Source organism: Rousettus aegyptiacus, unplaced genomic scaffold (genome assembly GCF_014176215.1).
Source record: "Rousettus aegyptiacus isolate mRouAeg1 unplaced genomic scaffold, mRouAeg1.p scaffold_m13_p_13, whole genome shotgun sequence".
Classification (NCBI taxonomy): Eukaryota; Metazoa; Chordata; class Mammalia; order Chiroptera; family Pteropodidae; genus Rousettus; species Rousettus aegyptiacus.
In genome coordinates this window covers 58,802,192-58,821,141 of record NW_023416288.1, presented here as the reverse complement: position 1 = coordinate 58,821,141, position 18,950 = coordinate 58,802,192, and the positions used below count along the sequence as shown (strand labels likewise).

General features: G+C 42.9%; 1 protein-coding gene across 2 annotated transcripts in view; it reads right to left on the bottom strand.

Annotated features, from left to right (window-relative positions):
- The window catches only part of LOC107510482 (aldo-keto reductase family 1 member B1-like), a 60,782-nt gene that overhangs the window by 7,108 nt on the left and 34,724 nt on the right, over positions 1-18,950 (bottom strand). The window contains exons 11-12 of one of the 2 annotated variants that reach the window (XM_036230903.1): positions 3,800-3,881; positions 2,495-3,085 (exon numbers count right to left, since the gene is read on the bottom strand). The exons of the other annotated variant lie outside the window; for it this stretch is intronic. Of the exons in view, the coding sequence (XP_036086796.1) occupies positions 3,836-3,881 (46 nt within the window). The 3' untranslated portion in view covers positions 2,495-3,085; positions 3,800-3,835. Of the gene's footprint in view, positions 1-2,494; positions 3,086-3,799; positions 3,882-18,950 lie in introns of those variants that run through there. 2 annotated transcript variants of the gene reach the window in all.

Sequence of the window (18,950 nt, the reverse complement as noted above, 5' to 3'; positions counted from 1 at the left end):
TCCATCTGATTTATGCTACTGCCTGCCGAAAACTCTGCATAGATAATGTCACTTATGTATCCCAGTTACCCAGAGGTGTACGTATTGTTATACCGATGTTATAGATGAGGAAACCAAAAGCTTGAGTAGCTGGCAGGTGAAGGTAGGCAATCTGGCTACCATAGCATAGGTTATTCCAAGCACTTAACAAGTGTTAATTTCAGTAAGCCCCACTTAGAAGATCGTTAGTTGCTATTATTTCCCTAATTCGTAGAAGAAGAGACAGGCATAGAAAGGTTAAAAACTACCGCAGATCACAGCAAGTAAGATGGAGCCAGGGTCTAAGGCAAAGAGGGATCTGACTCTGGGGTTTGCGGTCAGAGATAGAGATGAACTCTGTGTTCTTACAGGACATTATCTGGTAAATGTTTATGGGCTGCTTTTGCCCAATGAATGGGAATCATTCCTGATTCAGGGATATGAGCCCTGGTGGCCCCGATTTAACTCTGGCATTAAAACTCATCACCCTCGAAGCGTAGCCAATGCTGACATCATAGGAGGATGTTGATTTTAAAGAGGTAGAAACAAAAGCCAATATTTGCAAAAAAAAAAAAAAAAAAAACGAAACAAAACAAACAAACAAAAAAACTCTCTCTTCAGTGTCCATTATACAAAATTCTCAAAGAGAGCTAACCTTAGTAGCAAAGTTTCTATTTTAAGAGTATCAGAGTATCTTGCTTGGTAAACACTTATCTGTAAATGTTCATAAAAATATCATAAAAATTTCTGGGCAGCTAAAAGTCAAAATAATAGTCAACACGTATTAATCGTGTTCTCTTGGAGTGTGAGGGTGACTGCTCTTCTCCTGAGTTGGGAACACATCGAGCCATAGACTCTAGAATCAGGCATTTGGAGATCAAAGCATCAACTTTGTTTCTGACGGGGCTGAATTGCAGTATTTGGTTGGAATTTTGAACACAGGCTCCATAATGCGCCCTCCTGGACTGAATGCTCCCACCAGTGCCATGTGAAGCTGTAGCACTCTGTCTCCTTCTCAGAGGTTGATCATTAACCTGGTAGAAAATCTTGACCAACAGGATTCTTTCTCTAAGATGGAGGAGGAGGCAAGGAGGGGAGCACAGACATCAACAATCTCAGGAAATATTCCTACTTTCCCCTTCCAGATGCTACTGAGATTCCACAGAGGTCACATTCTCTGTCATAAGTTTAACATTATCTTATCATCAGGTTGTTTGGGTGTTATTTTGGGGATCCAGCATTCCAAAGAAGCCTTTCTCTTACATTAGTAGAAATTTGAAGGCTTGAGTTGGAGAAATTTACGTGAGAAAAATTTCAAAGTAATTGAATGCATCGAAGTGCAGCCTTACCGAGGAAAAATCAGACGACCGTGTCTGAAAAAAATCAGATAGCCCTGTTTGAGAGATACATGGAAACTGGCCAACCAGGAAATCGTCAGCAACAAGTGAGGATAGCAAAATGGGTTTAGGAAGTAGGATCCTTTTGGAATGGGAATAGACAATTTTATCTTTTACTAAAAAATATTGTAATTATTATCCAATCACTAAGAATGAGATGTGAATTATGCCATAAACTTGGCTTTTCTGAGAATACTCAAAACATTATAGCACTACTAAAAAGCAGAGAAATCGATTTTTGAGCTTTTGTCAAATAGTATCACAAAAGCAAATATTTAGACTGCTCAATATGATAGTTTCAGTGGTAATAAGTTTTTATCGTTTATAAATTATTGCAGAATTTTGATCTTAATCTGCTAGACGTTTAATACATAATGTATATGTACATGTTTTTGCAAACTTGTAAAAATATAAATTGGGTTATGCATAAGCAACTGCACTTATAAACATGAACTAAACATTTTAAGTGTTGTGAAACTTGTAAGTTAGAGTTTAGTTTAAAAAATTTAGTTCAAGTTGGCGAGTCCTTCTTCAATAGTCATTTAACTTAACTGTGCATTTATTTCAACATGTCTGCTGCATAATTATAATAAAGCTTACCTGAAACTGAAAAACAGTGAAAATTACTTGGAAATTGAAAATCCACATTGCTTTTAGATTTGTGAACCAAGAAATGACTTTTTGGACAACTTCAAATTTAAATGTCCTTGTATATATATCGACTTTGACATGACCCAGTCCTAAAATTTTTCAGGACATTTTCTTTACAAGTGAATCATTGAATTTATAATATGATACTGACAAGAATACTGAACTAGTATTAGATTTTGATGAAATCACATCCAACGCTTTCTTTCAAAGTAGAATCCTCTTGGGCCTGCACCGTGGCTTATTCACGTAGCGTTATTAGTTTGAAAAATTGAGTCAATGTTCTTAGACTATACAGAGTTAAATTGTGCCTGGGATATGTGAGATGTATTTGGGGGTTCACGAGGCCCAAACTACTTTCATAATAATACTAAAACAGCAAGAAGAGGGATCACTTCCTAATTCATTGTATGATGCCAGCATTATCTTGACATTATCTTGACCAGGTGAAGATATTACAGAAAAGCTATACAGCAATATCCCTCAAGAACGTGGATTCACAAATTCTAAACAAAATTTAGCAAATACAATCTAGTAATGTTTAAAAAGGATAAAACCCCATGATCAAGTCTATCCCAGGAATGTAAAGTTGCTTGACCACTTAAAAATCAGTTAATGTACCACAGAAACAAACTAAAAAAGCAATAAATATACAGTTGTTATCAATAAACATAAGAACAGCATTTGACAGAATCCAATGTCCATTCCTGATTAAAAACTCTCAGCAAAACTAGCAAAAATGGGAAAGATGGAGGGATCGAACTGACAGGCGATGTGCAAGATCTGTGCCCTGAACGTTAGAAATAGTGTGGAGAGAAATGAAAGAAGTTCTAAATAAATGGAGACTTACACGACGATCATTAGTTAGAAGATTCAGTGCTGCTACAATGCCAGTTCTTCTCAGGTCGGTGTCCAGGTTCAATGCGACACCAGCCTCGATGCCATCAGGTTTTTTGACAAACGGGTAGAAACTGACGCGCCCTTCTAACATTCATATGGAAGAACCGAGGGTGACCAAAAACCTTTGAAAAAGAAGAATAAAGTTGGAGGATTGAGAGTAACTTAGTATACAGTAATTAAGATGGTGTGTAAGTTTTAGAAGCTAAGAAAAGAGAAATCTTTCCGATCTCAGGTTGGGAAAGGGTTTCTTAGAGGAAAAAACAGCACTAAAGGAAAAGATGGGTACATTTGATCACAGTAAAATTAAGAACATTTTTTTCATGTAAAAATATCATAAAAGCATACAAATCCGGGCCCTCAGAGCGTTACAAGATATTTGCAATGAAGGTCTAGCTATCTATCTATCCATTAAAATACACGAAGCGGAAATATATGTTATATATATATATATATATATATATATATATATATATATATATCTCCAACGAAGAACTATTATCCAGAATATATAAAAGATTCCTACAAATCAGTAGGAAAGCAACAACCAAATAGAAAAAATGGGGGAAAGACTGGAAAAGATATTGGATACAACTGGAGATCTCAGTGGCCAACAGACATGAAAATCTACTCGACCTCTTTAGTGAGCAGTGAACTGCAGCTTAAAATCACAAACAGATGCCAGCAGAAAACATTCCAGACTGGCAAAAATGAAAGAGTCTGATAGTAGGTAACGTTTGTGAGCAGCATAACTTTTCACATATAGTTGAGGAAAGCATATTGGTGCAATCACTGTGGAGACCAATTTGTTATTATCTAGTAAAGTTGAAGATACGTACATGTGCACTTCAGCGATGTCCGTCCTAGAGAAACTCTTACACATCTAAATGTATCCCGGTGCTTATGCGTACACAGCATTGGTTGTAACAGCAAAAACCAGGAAACAGCTCAATTGTGCATCAATAATAGATTAGATGAATACATTACGGCATGTTTCCGCAATGGAATACCAAGGTGAAAATAATATAAACAAATCGCAGGTATAAGAACATGAACGAAATGAAACTCATTTTTCACGATCAAATGAGGCAAGCCAGAAAATTTTATATATACATATGTATGTATGTATATATGTATATAAATATACACATATATACACATACATATATATATGTATGTGCATATATGTATTCTTAATGCCACTTTTCATGGAGCGCCCTGAGGGCATCAAACTCTTGCCTTTGCTGACAGCATCGGTATCCTTGGGGAGCTTGACATCTCCCAATACTGCCAAAGCCACCAGTCCGCAAGGTGCCAGAGGGAAGCTGGGCTCCACATACAGTGGGGAGCAAGTTCCCTGCCCCCTGTATCTTGTACTTTGATGCCGGATGCTGCGGGATCACCGTTCGAGCCCCAAGTCTTATAAAATCTCTCACCCAAACGTCTTTGGTTTTTCCTTCTACCCTCTTCCTTCAAAGAGGCTCAAACCAGCTCAACATAACGGGAGATGCAGAGCAGAAGGCCAGGGTGGTGACAGAGGACACTGCCGTGCTCTCTAAGCCTGGTCTCTGGCTGCTCCTGAAAAACAACCATCCTGACCCTCACACGAAAGAGGCAAAACTTACCCTCCTCTTTCTTCCAATCAAAACAAAAAGCACTCATTCCTAGAAACGTTAGAATTTGCTTGATAATCTTAGAATTTGGTTAAGCCCTCTGTTTGCCTCGGTAAACTCTCAAACATACGACATGTTGGCCTGGGCTTTTGGAAGCATGCTCCCTGAGTAATATGATATCTATTTCTTCTTTAATGTCCACGTGAATAGTCTCTGGGAATCACAGAGTTAGTGTTCAGGTGTGCTTTTTCCATTATTGGTATATATTGTTATTTTTCTATTAAATATGCTTCCTTACAAGAGCACATGTCCTTTATCAAGTTCCAATATTTGTATTGAACTATCTAGTTCTCATTCCTATGTTTAGTCCATGTGATATTATTTTGGGGGCGCTTGAGGTCAAAAATAAAATGACCAACTCATTCCAGTTTACCTGCGGCTTTCCTGATTTTAAAACTCCAAGTCCTGTGATACAGCAAGCCCCACAGTACTAGGCAAACAAGGATGGTTTGTAAGAGTTAGTCCTGACAAGTGACCCCATCATATTTACTCAAGAATTTTAAGCTCATCTCTCCTTTGTTGCTTCTTGTCACATTTTCCCTTCACTTTATCCAATTTTACTGATATCTCCATAAATCTCATCCTTCCTTTTCAAATTCTAAGCATCATAATCCACTATCGGTGGAAGGAAACTTAGATATTATCTAGTGTGACTCACTGATCTACAGATGATCAAATTGTGGCCTGCAGAGAGGCGGCCAGCTAAATGTACACATCTTAAAACTGGAGTGGCTATGTCTTATAATAACAGCATCTATAATAATAAGAGTGAGTAATATTTCTGTGTCCTCTAGTCTTTCTGGTCACTGGGGGCAACTTGTCCTTGATTAAGTAAAAACGTCCTCAGCTTCAGATTCCATCTTTGGCGAGCAGCTCGGCTTGTCTCCCAGCATCTCTCGGATTGTTCCTGTTCTCACTTGTGCTGGGTACTTCTAGCTCCAGGCCCAGGCTCTGCAGATTTTCTTAGGCCTAACCTGCTTTCACCCTCTGTGTGGGGTGTTTCAGCAAAACCGTGAGAACACCAAGGACCCAACAAAGTACCACTTCAGCAAGTCTTGGGGTCATCCAGGAGAGTACCAAGTGGTTCTAAGTCAGCTCTTAGCCACACACACGACCACGCTCTTCCCATTAAAGACCTGATAACTGCATCTACTTGGAGGTTGGCACTGGCGGGAGAAGTGAAGCAGTTCTTATGGTAATGTGCTCTGCTTGTCCATGAACATGACTTTGGACATGGTGTCCTTGTTCTGCCTCATAAGACGAACGCTCTAAAAGTTAGTGATGAAGAGAGCCATGGAGATGTCTTACGAAATGTGAGCACAGCCTGTGCCCATAAGGAAGCTCGGATTTTATCGCCTTAAGTAGATAGAACATGAGAGTGTCTCAGAATAAAATCACCAAAGAGAATTTGTACAATTAAACAATGAAAGACATATAATGAAGAGTACATTTGACAATATACACATATAAGGCAATCTCTTCATTATTTTATGAAGCATTATTAAAGTACAGTAACGCTTCATTTATAAAAACGTTAATGTAGACGATGTTTAATTGTAAAAATATAAATGAATTTACACTGAGCTTCAATAAAGAAAGTAAAACTGGGGGGTGCGGGGGCGGGGGGGCAAGCACAAGTCCTTTCTACCTCAAGCGCTTCTGCTGTCGAAGAATGGACAGTTACATGCCTTGCCAGCATCTTCCCAGTTTCCTTCGCTAAACCCTTTAAATATCATCTTGGAATAGTGTCTGTGGTCTCATTCCCGTTTGTGCCTGCTGGGGAACAGCATTCATTCATTCATTCATTCACTCTTCAAAATGTTATGGAAAAAATCCCAAAAGCTCCAAAAATCAGAGCAGCGAAAATCCAGTCAGTAACCCAGAGAGAAAGAGAACGAAGTTTTATTACGCCGGCGGTCCCAGAAGAGCTAGTGCTCTGAAAATTTGGGCTCAGGGCTTAGGGGCAATTTTGCTTTTGTACCCACATTATTATAGTTGGCTTGGGCTGATTTACAGAACCTCAACCTTGCTATGGGCTCCGGGAAGTTACAGAGCATGGGATTTTCTAATAAGCACTAAAGCATTACATCTTTTCTAATTAGTGCCAAAGCAATACACCTTAAAGGGTGGTGATACATCTGTCTAAACACTAAAAGCAATATTTCTTAGGGGGAGGGTGAATTCTCAGTTGACCCCAATATCTTGGGCCTATGCAGCAGGTATGTTTACAGTAGCAGAAAAAAAAAAAGACCTGATTAGAAATGTTGGCCAATTAAGTGGGAAATTCCTCTTCAAAATAATGTCGACCAACAACATTAGGGCTGAACTGTGCAGGGAAAATGTAACTGTGCTTGGTTCCTGCTCTTAGGAAGCTTCAGATGAATGGCAGAGACAGTTGACTACAGCACAGATCTGAGTAAAATGCTGAGCAAGCGCAAGCAGTTAGTGACTAACTCCTGGACTCTGCTTGGAGGGGCTGGGAAGGGCTTCACAGGGAAGGGACATGGAGTACAGACCTAGACGGCGAGAGGACTTTGGCAGGCATGGAAGCTGAAGTTGGTTGTCAAAATGGAGGATGTCACTATTCGTGGCCCAAGCAGACATTAAAACCAAGAGAGGTGGTGGTTTCGCAAGATTCTCGAACAGAGAGGCGTGACACCGAGGCTATCAGCAGGAAGGAGCGTTCATTGATGCTGGCTCAGTGTATTCTTATCCAAAGGTTGAACCCCGATTGTCCCATAACAGAAAGTTTTATAGCCTTGTCATTCCTACACAGCTACAGAGATAAGGAAGAACATAAATTGGTTGGCAAGCTATGAGAAAAGTGATGTTAGCAGGAGGGTCCTTGAGGTGGAGAGAGCGCAATCAGGAACAAACTCCTTCAAGCAGGAAATGGCCAGGCAGGGTCAGGCTGCCACAGGGGGACCATGCTTGTGCTGCCCAATCATCGTGGCTGCCTCCTCTTCTCTTCCCCCTGGCTTGTAGGTATGTTCTTTCCTACACACGCCAAGTGACACTTCCCGGAGAATACAGAGAGCACTATATTGCGCCTGTGCCAGCAGAGTCTGCCATCTTGTTGGGGCGATTCGATAACAATAAAAAGTTGCAATGTGAGACACAGAAACAAAAGCCATGAGTTCCCCACAGTGTGTGGGGCCTTCCGTATGTTCTGGAATACAACACCGAATGGCACAAACGCTAAACGTAGCTTTCTAAACTGGGCTCTAATTTTCTTTACGAAATTAAGCGTAACTTGTCTACGCGAAATATGCTCATGCTGACAGTTAGATTCTGAAGTTCAGTGGCCAGAGTTGCTATGCTGATGGCAGTGCACACCAGTGTCAAGTAACCAAGCATCTCTGATGTCCTACCAATAATTCAACATCCATGGCCTCAGTCTTTTTCTATGTCTGTATTTTCCCAAGAACCCACACTCACCGCCACGACTGCAGGTTTAGGCATTCTGTTACCGGAGAGTGGGCTCCTCTCCTGGTGCGTTGTCCAGGTTCTCGATGTCTCGAAAAAAGAATTGAGCGAGACGCTGATATTCAGTATAAAAGAAAAGCTTTATTAGAAGGGAAAGTACACTTCCAGACGTGAAAGCAGGCCTGAGCGAGAGAAGTGTGGCTCAAAAGGCCTGAAAACAAAGCCTTTGTGGCTGTTATCTCTTTTTGCTGTGGGTAGTGACTTTTCTAGAGGAATGGGCTGCCTTGATTGACAACTAAGATTGACAGGACTCAGATTCATCATTTTGCTTTCTGAGGCTGTTATTGTTGTAGCCGCCAGCCCCCGAAAGACACACGGAGCACCAGTATTCAGTGAGTTATAGGAAACACACTCTTTATTTAGCCAGCTGAGTCTGCCAGGAGTATGCAGACACCAAATTAAGCAGCCCCCCAAATGTAGAGGTACAGGGTTTTTAAGCACCAAACCCCATTCTTCATTCTGTCTGAACACAAAGGTCTATTTTTCTTTTATTCACTACCTGTTGACCCACAGGTCAGTTGTGCAAGCAAAAGTACAGAAGCAGAAAGCTTATTGTTATGTCCCCATGGGTGATAACCAAGCAGTAATTTCCTGCAAGTAATAAATTTCTAGCAGTCATTTCTCAGCCACCGCATTCCCCACTCGCCTTAGCAGACAATCAAATCTTTGATTCTTCATGCAGAATTTGCTCATAGCCTCTATTCTGTAATACTAAAAGTCTAATAGAATTAATTCTTTTCCTAATATATGCAAACAAGAAATTGAGGAAACATGGCCAAAGTTAACAAGAGGAGGACGATGATTAAAGGTCCAGCTACAGCAGATAGAAGGGTTGTTAGCCATGGTGACCAATTGAACATCCCATGAAACCAGTTTTTTGATTCTAGTCTCTGTCTTTCCCTGGCATTTAAATTTCTCTGTACTAGTCGTAAACTTTCTCAAACTATTTTAGAGTTATCGACATAGAAGCAACAGGTTTCACCAGGAGCCATACATAATCTATCTTGTTTTAAGAATAATAAATCTAAACCTCTTCTAATTTGGGGGACTACTTCTGTTAGTGAATTGACTTGATGTTCTAGCCTTCTGAGCTCAGTTACATTTAGGGGAGTTCGTACCCTGACATAGTAAGGGGGTTGTGGGTTTAGGTACAACCAGCAATCTTGTCCTATGTCTGGGGTGGTCTTATTTAAGACCTTGTGTATTGTTGTTAACATAGTTATTAATTCCCCTTCTGATTTTGTTTGTGGCTGGTCGAATGCCTGAGCTAAAGAGGAAAAAAGGAAGAAACAGAAGGTTAGACTTATGTAACTTATGTACGCTTGAGTCTTAGTCTTAAGGGCCCGTCTTCCTGAGCTGTCCACTCTCGTGCTGCCTTCACGTGGGAGTGATGAATCTATGATGGGATCCCGTCCACTTTAACTGCAGTGGGCGTCGTCAAGTAGACAGCGAAAGGGCCTTTCTTTTTGGCTTCTGGTCCCTTGGGAGTGAACTTCCGGATCCACACAGAATCCCCAGGCTGAAACTGAGGGGGAAGTTCGTCCCCCGGGGCCGAGTGGGCAGCACGAACCAGGGACCAAATCTCCTTCTGCACACTTTGAAGGGCCGGTTTCCTTCTATTTAAGGTACTAAAGGTGGGGGTTTTCCAAAGAGAATTCCAAATGGGGTGAATCCATTAACATATGGAGGACCCCTGGCTCGGAGAAGAGCACAGGGGAGAAGTTCTACCCAGGTCCCACCAGTTTCTAATCTTAACTTGACTAACGGCTCTTTTAGGATCCGACTCATTCGCTCTACCTGGCCCGAACTCTGGGGCCGGTAGGCGCGGTAGTGTTTCCATCGCAAATTTAGGTAGCTAGCCAGTTGCTGTGATACCTTTGCTACAAAGGCTGGCCCATTATCCAACCCTGGAGTTCCAGGGAGACCAAATTGAGGGAGGATTTCTTATAGTAGTTTCTTAGTAACTACTAAGGCAGTCTCTTTCCTGGTGGGGAAGGCCTCTACCCATCCTGAAAAGGTGTCTATAAAAACAGGGCAATAATTGCAGTCCACGATAGTCGGGGTTACCTCAGTGAAATCAACTTCCCAGTGGTCCCCCGGGTAAGTTCTTCTTTCTCTATGCCTAGGTTTTTTTAATCTTCCCCTTCTTTGGATTAACTTGGGCACCAGCCGGGTATCGTGAAGCAATCTCTTCTGCGGTTCTTCTCCCTTCTGGAGCATCTCAGTTCACCCTAGGTGTGCGGTCTGGTGTAGCTGGTGGAGGAGAGTCCTTCCCAGGGGCCGTGAGAGCCCGATTTTTCTATCAGGGGTCGTCCATCACCCCTGTTGGTTCCTAGTGGCTCCCTTGTCTTGAAAACATATGTTCTCTTCCGCCGAATAGGTCGGAGACAGAGGCAGTTCTGAGTAAGGGACAACAGTCAGTAGATGTGGTGGGGGCCCCACTGGCCTTGTGGCCACTGCTCTTGCCTCTGTATTGGCTCGTTGGTTTTCCTCAGCCTCAGCACTATTCTCTTTTTGATGCCCTTTATAATGAATAGCCAGAGCCCTAGGCATCTATATGGCTTCAAGTAAGGCTGAGATCTCCTCCTCCTTCTTAACGTCCTTCTCAGCCGAAGTCAGAAGCCCTCTTTCCTTGTAGATGGCTCCGTGTACATGTGCAGTGGCAAAGGCGTATCGGCTACCAGTGTATATTATGACTGCCTTATCCTTTCCCTGTCTTAGTGTCTCAGTGAGGGCGATGAGTTCTGCCTTTTGAGCAGAAGTACTATGGGGAAGAGCTTGTGACCAGATGGTGCCAGTTAGAGTTATCGCCCTGCCCCGGCATACCTCCTTCCTTCCTGCATGAAGCTGCTCCCGACCGTGAACAGAACTTCATCGGCCTCAGGCAGAGGGGAGTCTTTGAGGTCTGGCCGCAAGGAACACACAGCGTCAGTGAAATCTGTGCAGTCATGAACAGGTGTCTCGGGGTCTGGGTATGGCAACAGATTGGCTGGGTTGATGACAGTAGCTTTGGATTTTAGCCATATGTTTGGGGTCATCCGGTGCTTTCCTGTTGTTGAACACCTTCTGGACTATCTCAGCAAGTTGGGACAGGTTCATCCCTGAAAAACCTTCTAATTTTTTGTAATTTACGCCAGATATCAGGGGCTGCCTGAGTAGCAAAGGCTATATTAATTGCCTGCTGGTTCTCAGGAGCCTCAGGATTAATGGGAGTGTATACCCGGTACGCCTCATTTAAGAAACGCTCCAGGGGATTCCTGAGGTCCCTCCCTGTATAACTTCAGCTACCTTAGAAAGGTTAGTTGGCTGGCGAGCAGCCATCCTGATTCCCCCCATTAGAATCTGGTGGTACCGATCTAGTGCCGTTCTCCCTGCCTGAGAATTGTGTCCCCAGTCTGAGCGGGTGGAGGGAAATTCCTCCTCAGTCTGTTCCCCTACTTCCTCAACTCTCCTCCCTCCCACAGCTATCTTTTGCGTTTCAGTCCCAATGCTTCCGCATTTTTCTGAGGTCAAGGGGGTAATTAAAAGCTGTTGGCAATCTTCCCAGATGGGGCGGTGAGTCTGAAAGACACTTTCTAAGAGTCCCATTAATGCTTGGGGTTTCTCAGAGAAAGGAGGATTTTGTGCTTTCCAGTTGTACAGGAGGCTAGTCAAGAAAAGGCACGTAAACCATAAAGGGCCTGTCTGTGTGATGCCCCTGGGGTGGTGCTTCTCACAAGGGGAGGATGGCTGGGGTGGTGGTATTGGTTGGTGCTCCGCCCGGAGCAGGAGCAGGAGGCCCACAGGGGTTACCTGCTGGCCATCCCGTCTGAGGAGGTGAGGTGGTGCTATTTGGCCTCTGTCGTCCTAAATTATAGGGCGGGGGAAGGTCACTGTCCTCTGGTGGAGACTGGAGGACTGAGGGACTGGGCCGTCTTGGAGATTCAGTTGCTGCATGTTTCGGGGTGCCCACAACTAAAACTCACGCCCCTAGAGAAAGGGCACACGGGTGGAGCCAGGGAGGGGGTTCTGAACAAGGTTTAACCATTGATCGTGTAGGGAAACTGATCAGGATCCGTGACAATCTTCCAAACATTCCTCACTAAACCCCTGTCAAAAGAGCCCTCCGGAGGCCAGTTTACATCAAAAGATGGCCACTCAACTTCACACAGTGTTCTTATTCTGCCTGGAGAAAACTTTATGCCATTGTTAGCTCCCTCTACAAACCCTTCTTTGAAATGTCACAGGAGACACCCCAAGGGTGTCTTCTGTGAACTCAGGCTTCCCTCCATCTCTTGCTCAAAAAAAACCCCCAAAACACAAAACAGACACTCAGACAAGAACAATTACTGAGGTGTGGGTGGACCCAGAGAAGTCCGCTACTCACAACCTAGACAAGACCAGAGACAATAAACAGATCCTGACAACAGGGGACAGGAGGCGGCGTCCTGCGGCCTGGCCACGGTCCGGGAGATATGACTGCGTCCAGTCTCTCCACGGACCCCCAAATGACCGGTCAACAGAAACAGAAAGGTACCTTTTATCCAGACACTGAGGCCTCAGAGATTCCAGACTCCTGTCCGGACCAGGAACAAAGAGTGTGTCCTGAAAGTTGCGTCTTTAATGATTGCATTAACCCCGTCACGGCATTCAAGGGCCCTGGAATGTCTCAGGTTGGCCACCCCTCTGAATCCGTAACAGGGTCAGCAACCGCTTCGGAGGCCGGTCTGGTCCTAGATCCCAGGGCCACTCCCTGAGATCTCGCTGGGGCCTCCAAATGTTGTAGCCGCCAGCCCCCGAAAGACACACGGACCACCGGAACTCAGTGAGTTCTAGGAAACACACCCTTTATTCAGCCAGCTGGGTCTGCCAGGGGTATGCAGACCCCCAATTAAGCAGCCCCGAAATGTAGAGGTACAGCATTTTTCTCCAAACCCCATTCTTCATTCTGTCTGAACACAAAGGTCTATTTTTCTTCTATTCACTACCTGTCGGGTGTGCAAGCAGGGTTACAGAAGCAGAAAGCTCATTGTGAGAATGTTATGTTCCTATGGGTGATAGCCTATATTCCCATGACGATAGCCAAGCAGTGATTTTCCACCCAGCACATAGCACCCTTGGGGATTGGGTCTGGGTTTGGCAGACCTGAAGCTGAAGCGAGGCATGGAGAGAGGAGGGATTGGGGAAAACTACAGATAAAGGCAGGTCATGTTGATACATGAGTTTATATTATTATTGTTTCTTAGCATAGGGAAAACAAGAGTTTATATTATTATTGTTTCTTAGCATAGGGACCCAGTGTGAGCATGAAGAGACACAGAGGAAGGAAGGAAGGAAGGAAGGAAGGAAGGAAGGAAGGAAGGAAGGAAGGAAGGAAGGAAGGAAAGAAGAAAAGGAAGAGAGGGATGGAGAGGAAAGGGAGGAAGAAGAAAAGGAAAAAAGTTAGAAAATACACTAATTTGGAGACCTTCAAGCCTAGATCTGGAGCAGGCTGGTTATCAGTTCTTTCTCTTCTCCTGCATGGACTTCCTTAAGCACGGGAATTCGAGGTTAAACTCAGGGAGCTTCTTCCTGTCTTGTACTGTTTCCTTCCCACTATGGGGAAAAATAGGGGTAGGGAGGAAGGAAAACTAAGGCCAAGAATAAAGGCAGGACTGAAATGCATGAAGGGTGGGGATGGGGGGGATCCACTCAGCAGGCATTTGCCCCTCCATCATCTGTTATCCGAGCACAGAGTGTCTCGCTCCTGAGGGGCTTCTTCCATCCAAGGCGCCTTCAGAAAGGCTGTGTGGTTTACCAGGTTGGCGCCAAGATTCACACATCATCACCATCAGCTTCCACGGTGACAGCTGGTCTTCCCTAAGGGACTCTCACAACCCTGGGGCCCGGCACCCATCTCCACGGACCCATGTGAGGGTCCTGGGGAAGGCAGCCTTCTCTCGCTCAAATAATTCTGAAGCTACTCCTCGAAATCCCTTATTCTGCACAAAAGCAAATCCTTGGAATAATCCAGCAAGCACTCACTCTCCAAGAGAAATTTGCCTGATGTTTGCTTTCACTTCAACAGTAAGACAGGCAGAGGAGTCATTGTAGACAAAGATCCTTCTTCAGAGGGGGCATGGAGCAACCAGGAAGAAGCCCGAGGCGTGAGGCCTGTGGTGACATAGGTGCCGGCTTATTTCTTTCACTGTTTCAAGGAGTTAACTACCACATGCAAATAAGTAAAGCAATAGTTTTATACTCAAAAATACATATATTCTACATTTACGCAAACCAACTCTGCGACAGTGGGCTGTCGATGTTAATAGGTTTTAATCTCTTTGGGGGGCATCTCGTCTCCATGTTCCCCCACTCAGTGGTTACCCAAAGACAAATACAGCTGGATGGTTGGAAACACAGTTGGGGGGGGGCGGTCTCCGAGTCACCCAGGCATTTCTGGGCCACCGGAACCACCCTCTCCTTTCTAAGCCCAGCACCAGCAGGAAACATCTGTGGAGTGGTAGGGCGTGCCGGTGAGGGGGTGGAGAAGTCGGGCACAGGGAACGGGGAGGGTTTCTGGGTTGCACGTGGATGTAGTTAGGAGGCGGGTACCCTAGTGTTTTCCAAACTTCAATGTGGACATGAATCATCCGGGAATCTTGTGAAAATGTAGATTCTGACTCAGTGGGTCTGAGGTTGGGGCCCGAAATTCTGCATTTTTGACATATTTCAGTCCGATGCTGCCAGTCCCACAACCTTACTTTGAGAAGCAAAATGGGGAATGCATACCAGGAAAGGGTAAGCGTCACAGACAAAATCTTCCTTCTGAACACTGCCTTGGTCTAGCTCTGGATCTGAGCTTGAGTTCTAGATCGTTATAAATGGATTTAAATTTTATATGCACAAGTCGACTTCATTAAAGCTGGTTGTTTTCCCCCAGGAAACACTACCTGAGGGCCAGTTCGGTTGTTAACATTTGTCGGGAAAGCTATGTACATAGGTATGTGCTTCTCCCTGCTGGTCACCGTCTGAAATGCATGGTCAGTTCATTCTGTAACATCTTGAACACAGGTTACTATTGCAGAGCTAGTGCTTGAGACTATATCTTAGAATTGGTAGGGGCATTCGCGGTCCTGTATTATTATTGGGAGGTGGGTGTCTTAAGATGACCCTGGAATATATTTTTTTCCCCACGAGGAATGAGAAAGAACATGTGTTCCGTAAAGGCATTCCAGGCTATTCTGATGGGTGCTCCCCTTCTGTCTGCTGAGAACCACCACGGTGTTGTCATTTTTCATATGACCGAGGCTCAGAAAGGCTAAGCGATAGACCCCATTGATGGCGGGAAAGCTGGCACGAGAACCTAAATCACGGCGCGTGACGCCTCACTTTAGATTTCCAGGTCATGGCTCTGCGGGAGGAGGTAGTGAATCTCCTTTAAGACTAGGATGCGTGACTCTTCTGAGCCACCCCTGCCCCCTGTAAGTCAGTTTGGCAAAGATAGCTTCTTGGTCCGAAGGAGCAGGGAGAGGGCAGCAGGGCGGCCTCTACTTACTATTTTTAATATAAGTACTCAGGGAAAAAAACACATTTGTGGCTGTTTGCAGGCTTTCTTTGTCAAGGACAATGCTTGTAATGACCACCGAAAAACCCTAGAACTGGGAATTTGAGCTCCAGGAGTTTCCTTTAAGTATCACTACGGAAGACAAGGAAGCAAGGGATGAGAAACCATCCTCTCTTTGAAAATAATAAATGATAAAAAGATTATCCTTCCAATATCTATCTTACAATAAAGGGTGACTTCAGCAGTGTACATAACCCAGGTCATAGATTCATCAGGTGACCACTAAGGGGAATATTGACTGATTGTGGGGAAAAGATTAAAAAAAAAAAAAAAAGCACTAGACAATATGGCTACTAGCAGCCAGAGAGAAAAGAGGGGGAAAAACATCGATGGGTGGGGAAAAAACCCAAGAGGCCAATTCTCCCCTTCGCGGAAACGATTTTAGGCCAGGGAAGGAGGCATCATCAGAAGGAGACATTTGAACTGAGACATAAAGAGAGAAGGCAGCCCTGCTAAGAGCCAGCGGATTTCAGGCACAGGGGAAAGCAAATGCAAATGTCCTGGGACAGGAAAGAAGTTGGCATCCGAGAGAAACAGCGAGGAGGCCTGCAAGGGTGGCCGATGATAAACAGAGGAAGAGGGTACAAGACGAGGCAGTAAAGGGACAGTGTATAGAGGTTTTATTCAACTGGAAGGCTGTATGTCACTGTAAGTGCAGGGGGAACTCCTCGATGGATCTAAATAAAGCATGATCCATTTTAATTATTTAAAGGGTATAGTGTAAGGGGTGGTTTCTAAATGTGGGTATACGGATGGTCTTCATTTTCTTGCATAATTTTTTCTATATTCTCTACTGATATTTTTATAGAGCATATATACACTGTATGTATATGACGTTTGTAATATTAGAAAATAAAAATATAAATGCTCTGTAAACATCACAAACAGCGGGGTGAGGATGTGTCATTCTATAAATTGTATTGGTTAAAAAAAATTTCAATTTTGGACCATATCTCATGTGATAAGCCAAAATAAATTTTCTTTGACCACGCAATCCTACTTCTGGAGAACTAGCCTAAAATTAACCAAAATGTGTCCCATGCTTTACTCATAGTTCCTTAAAATATATTTATTTATAATAGAAACTAGAAATAACCTAAATGTCTGAGAATAGGAAAAATGATAGAATAAATAATAATAGATTATAAAATAGAATCTTTTACAACCACTAAAAATGTCAAAAATTTTTAAGAAGAATTTAAAAAATCTATAGAAAAATTTGTTTCATCGTAGTAAGTTTAACACTGTATTAGAAACATATATACACCCAGAAAAAAGGCTGGAGAAAAACAGCCATCTGACAATGTGATCTTGACTGGTGAGAATATAGGTGGTTTATATTCCCTTATTTATAATCTTTTACATTTTCCAACTTTTCTATAATGAATAGGTATCACTTTATTATCACAAAGTTTATTTTTTAAGGAGCTCACAAGAATGTTAAAAATTTATTATAAACACGACTGGTCAAAGGCCCAAATCCTAAATAAATATGTGGAGAATATTAGCATATGAAGATCCTGTCCATGTTGTTAACGGGTAATTTTCTATGCTCTTCAGTTAAATCCTATAGCTCAGTGACAAAAGCATTTGTCTTTCGGAGATTGTTCAGATCCCAGCTCCACCACTTACCAGCTTTATGATCCCAGACACTCTCCCAAGACACTTTTTTTAATTTTATTTATTTTTAAAGCATAGGGTTGTCACGAGGAGGAAGGGAGATAGAAAATCGAGCGGAGGGCTGGCAATTGTCTGATAATTATGAAGTGTTCAGTTCACCTACTGGGGTGGGGAAGAGGTGTGTCTGAACAAGGAAAATATTTACTACTGCCAGTAATTAATCTGGAACTTTTTTTCTATGATACTTTCTTCTTACGAAATATTCCAATTACACGGAAATGCAGAGAATAATACAACGAGCAGCTGACTCCCCACCTTACAAATTTAACATAACGTTTTGCCATATTGGCCTCAAACATTTTTCAAACATTATTAATGAAATCAATGGTAAACAGTATAGTGGAGGACCGCTCTGCACCCCTCCCCATCCATATTCTGATTTACTTCCTACAGGTGACACCCATCCTCAGGCTGGTGAGGCGCCAATTCCTTCCTCTGCTGGTCATTTGCCCACTTGCTTCCTGCCCTGAAGTCCCCTATTCTGCATGGCGGGGGGTCTACAAACTACATTTCCCAGGCTTCTTAGCCAGATAGCTTAGCAGATGGTCAATGGGAGTTGCTATTAGGTGACTGCAGGATAGGAGGAAGGGAGAAGCCAAGTGTTTCTCCCACACTTTCTACCTTGAATGTAACTCCGAAAGAAGTCACATTTCCTTTCTGGTCCCAGGTCTTGCCAGGCACCCTCCACCTTGATTCTATCTCCCCCAGATGACATGACTTCACAAAGCTTAGAGTGGTTTCTGTTCTCTGGCTGGACCTTGACTGATACACCTTTTTAATATTCTTCCTATTCATTTATACTCTCATAAGTAATCTATGGGATTGGTTTTGCATGCTTTTAACATACTTTAAAAATTTTTTTCCTTTATATAATTATAATTATGATTTCCTTGATTAAAGAGCTTAGGTTATAGGATAAAATAATTACGTTCCTATTAATGAATTACACGACTTTTTTGTTTCACTTGAATCTAATCAGAGGTAAATACATAGGCTGATATGGGAAAATGTTGTATTTAAAAAAACAAAAACAAAAAGTCCTAGTTATTCTTGCTTTTATTCTAGTCTATACTAGAAACAGCTGCATTCTCCTCATTATCGATTCCTTCCTAAGTATGATTTGAACAGGGCTTGGTGATAGACCATAGTCCTCAGGTTTGCTCTCTACCAGAATAGCTTTCAAAGGCCAGAGAAGCATGAGTGGAGGAGAATGGCCACAGTACCACTCTCCATGAGCCAAGAGATGCTAACAGCTCAGGTGAGAAGCAAACTCAAAGACAGCCTATATGTCGGCCTCCCAGGTGCTTTGAGCTATTAAAATCAGAAAAACTGTACCTCACCGCCTCAATTTTTGAAGGATCCTGGAAATTAAAGAAAGATAATGGCTCTCATATTCATTAATAAGCTGAATTCATAACCTTTGCTGTTTTCCTATGAACAGCAATATTCAGATTATTCCAGTTTTTCTTTCTTTCTTAGTATATGCATTAGTTTTCCTAAGGCTGCAATGACAAATTATCACAAAGTTGATGACTTAAAATACCAGAAACATTCTTTCACAGTTCTGGA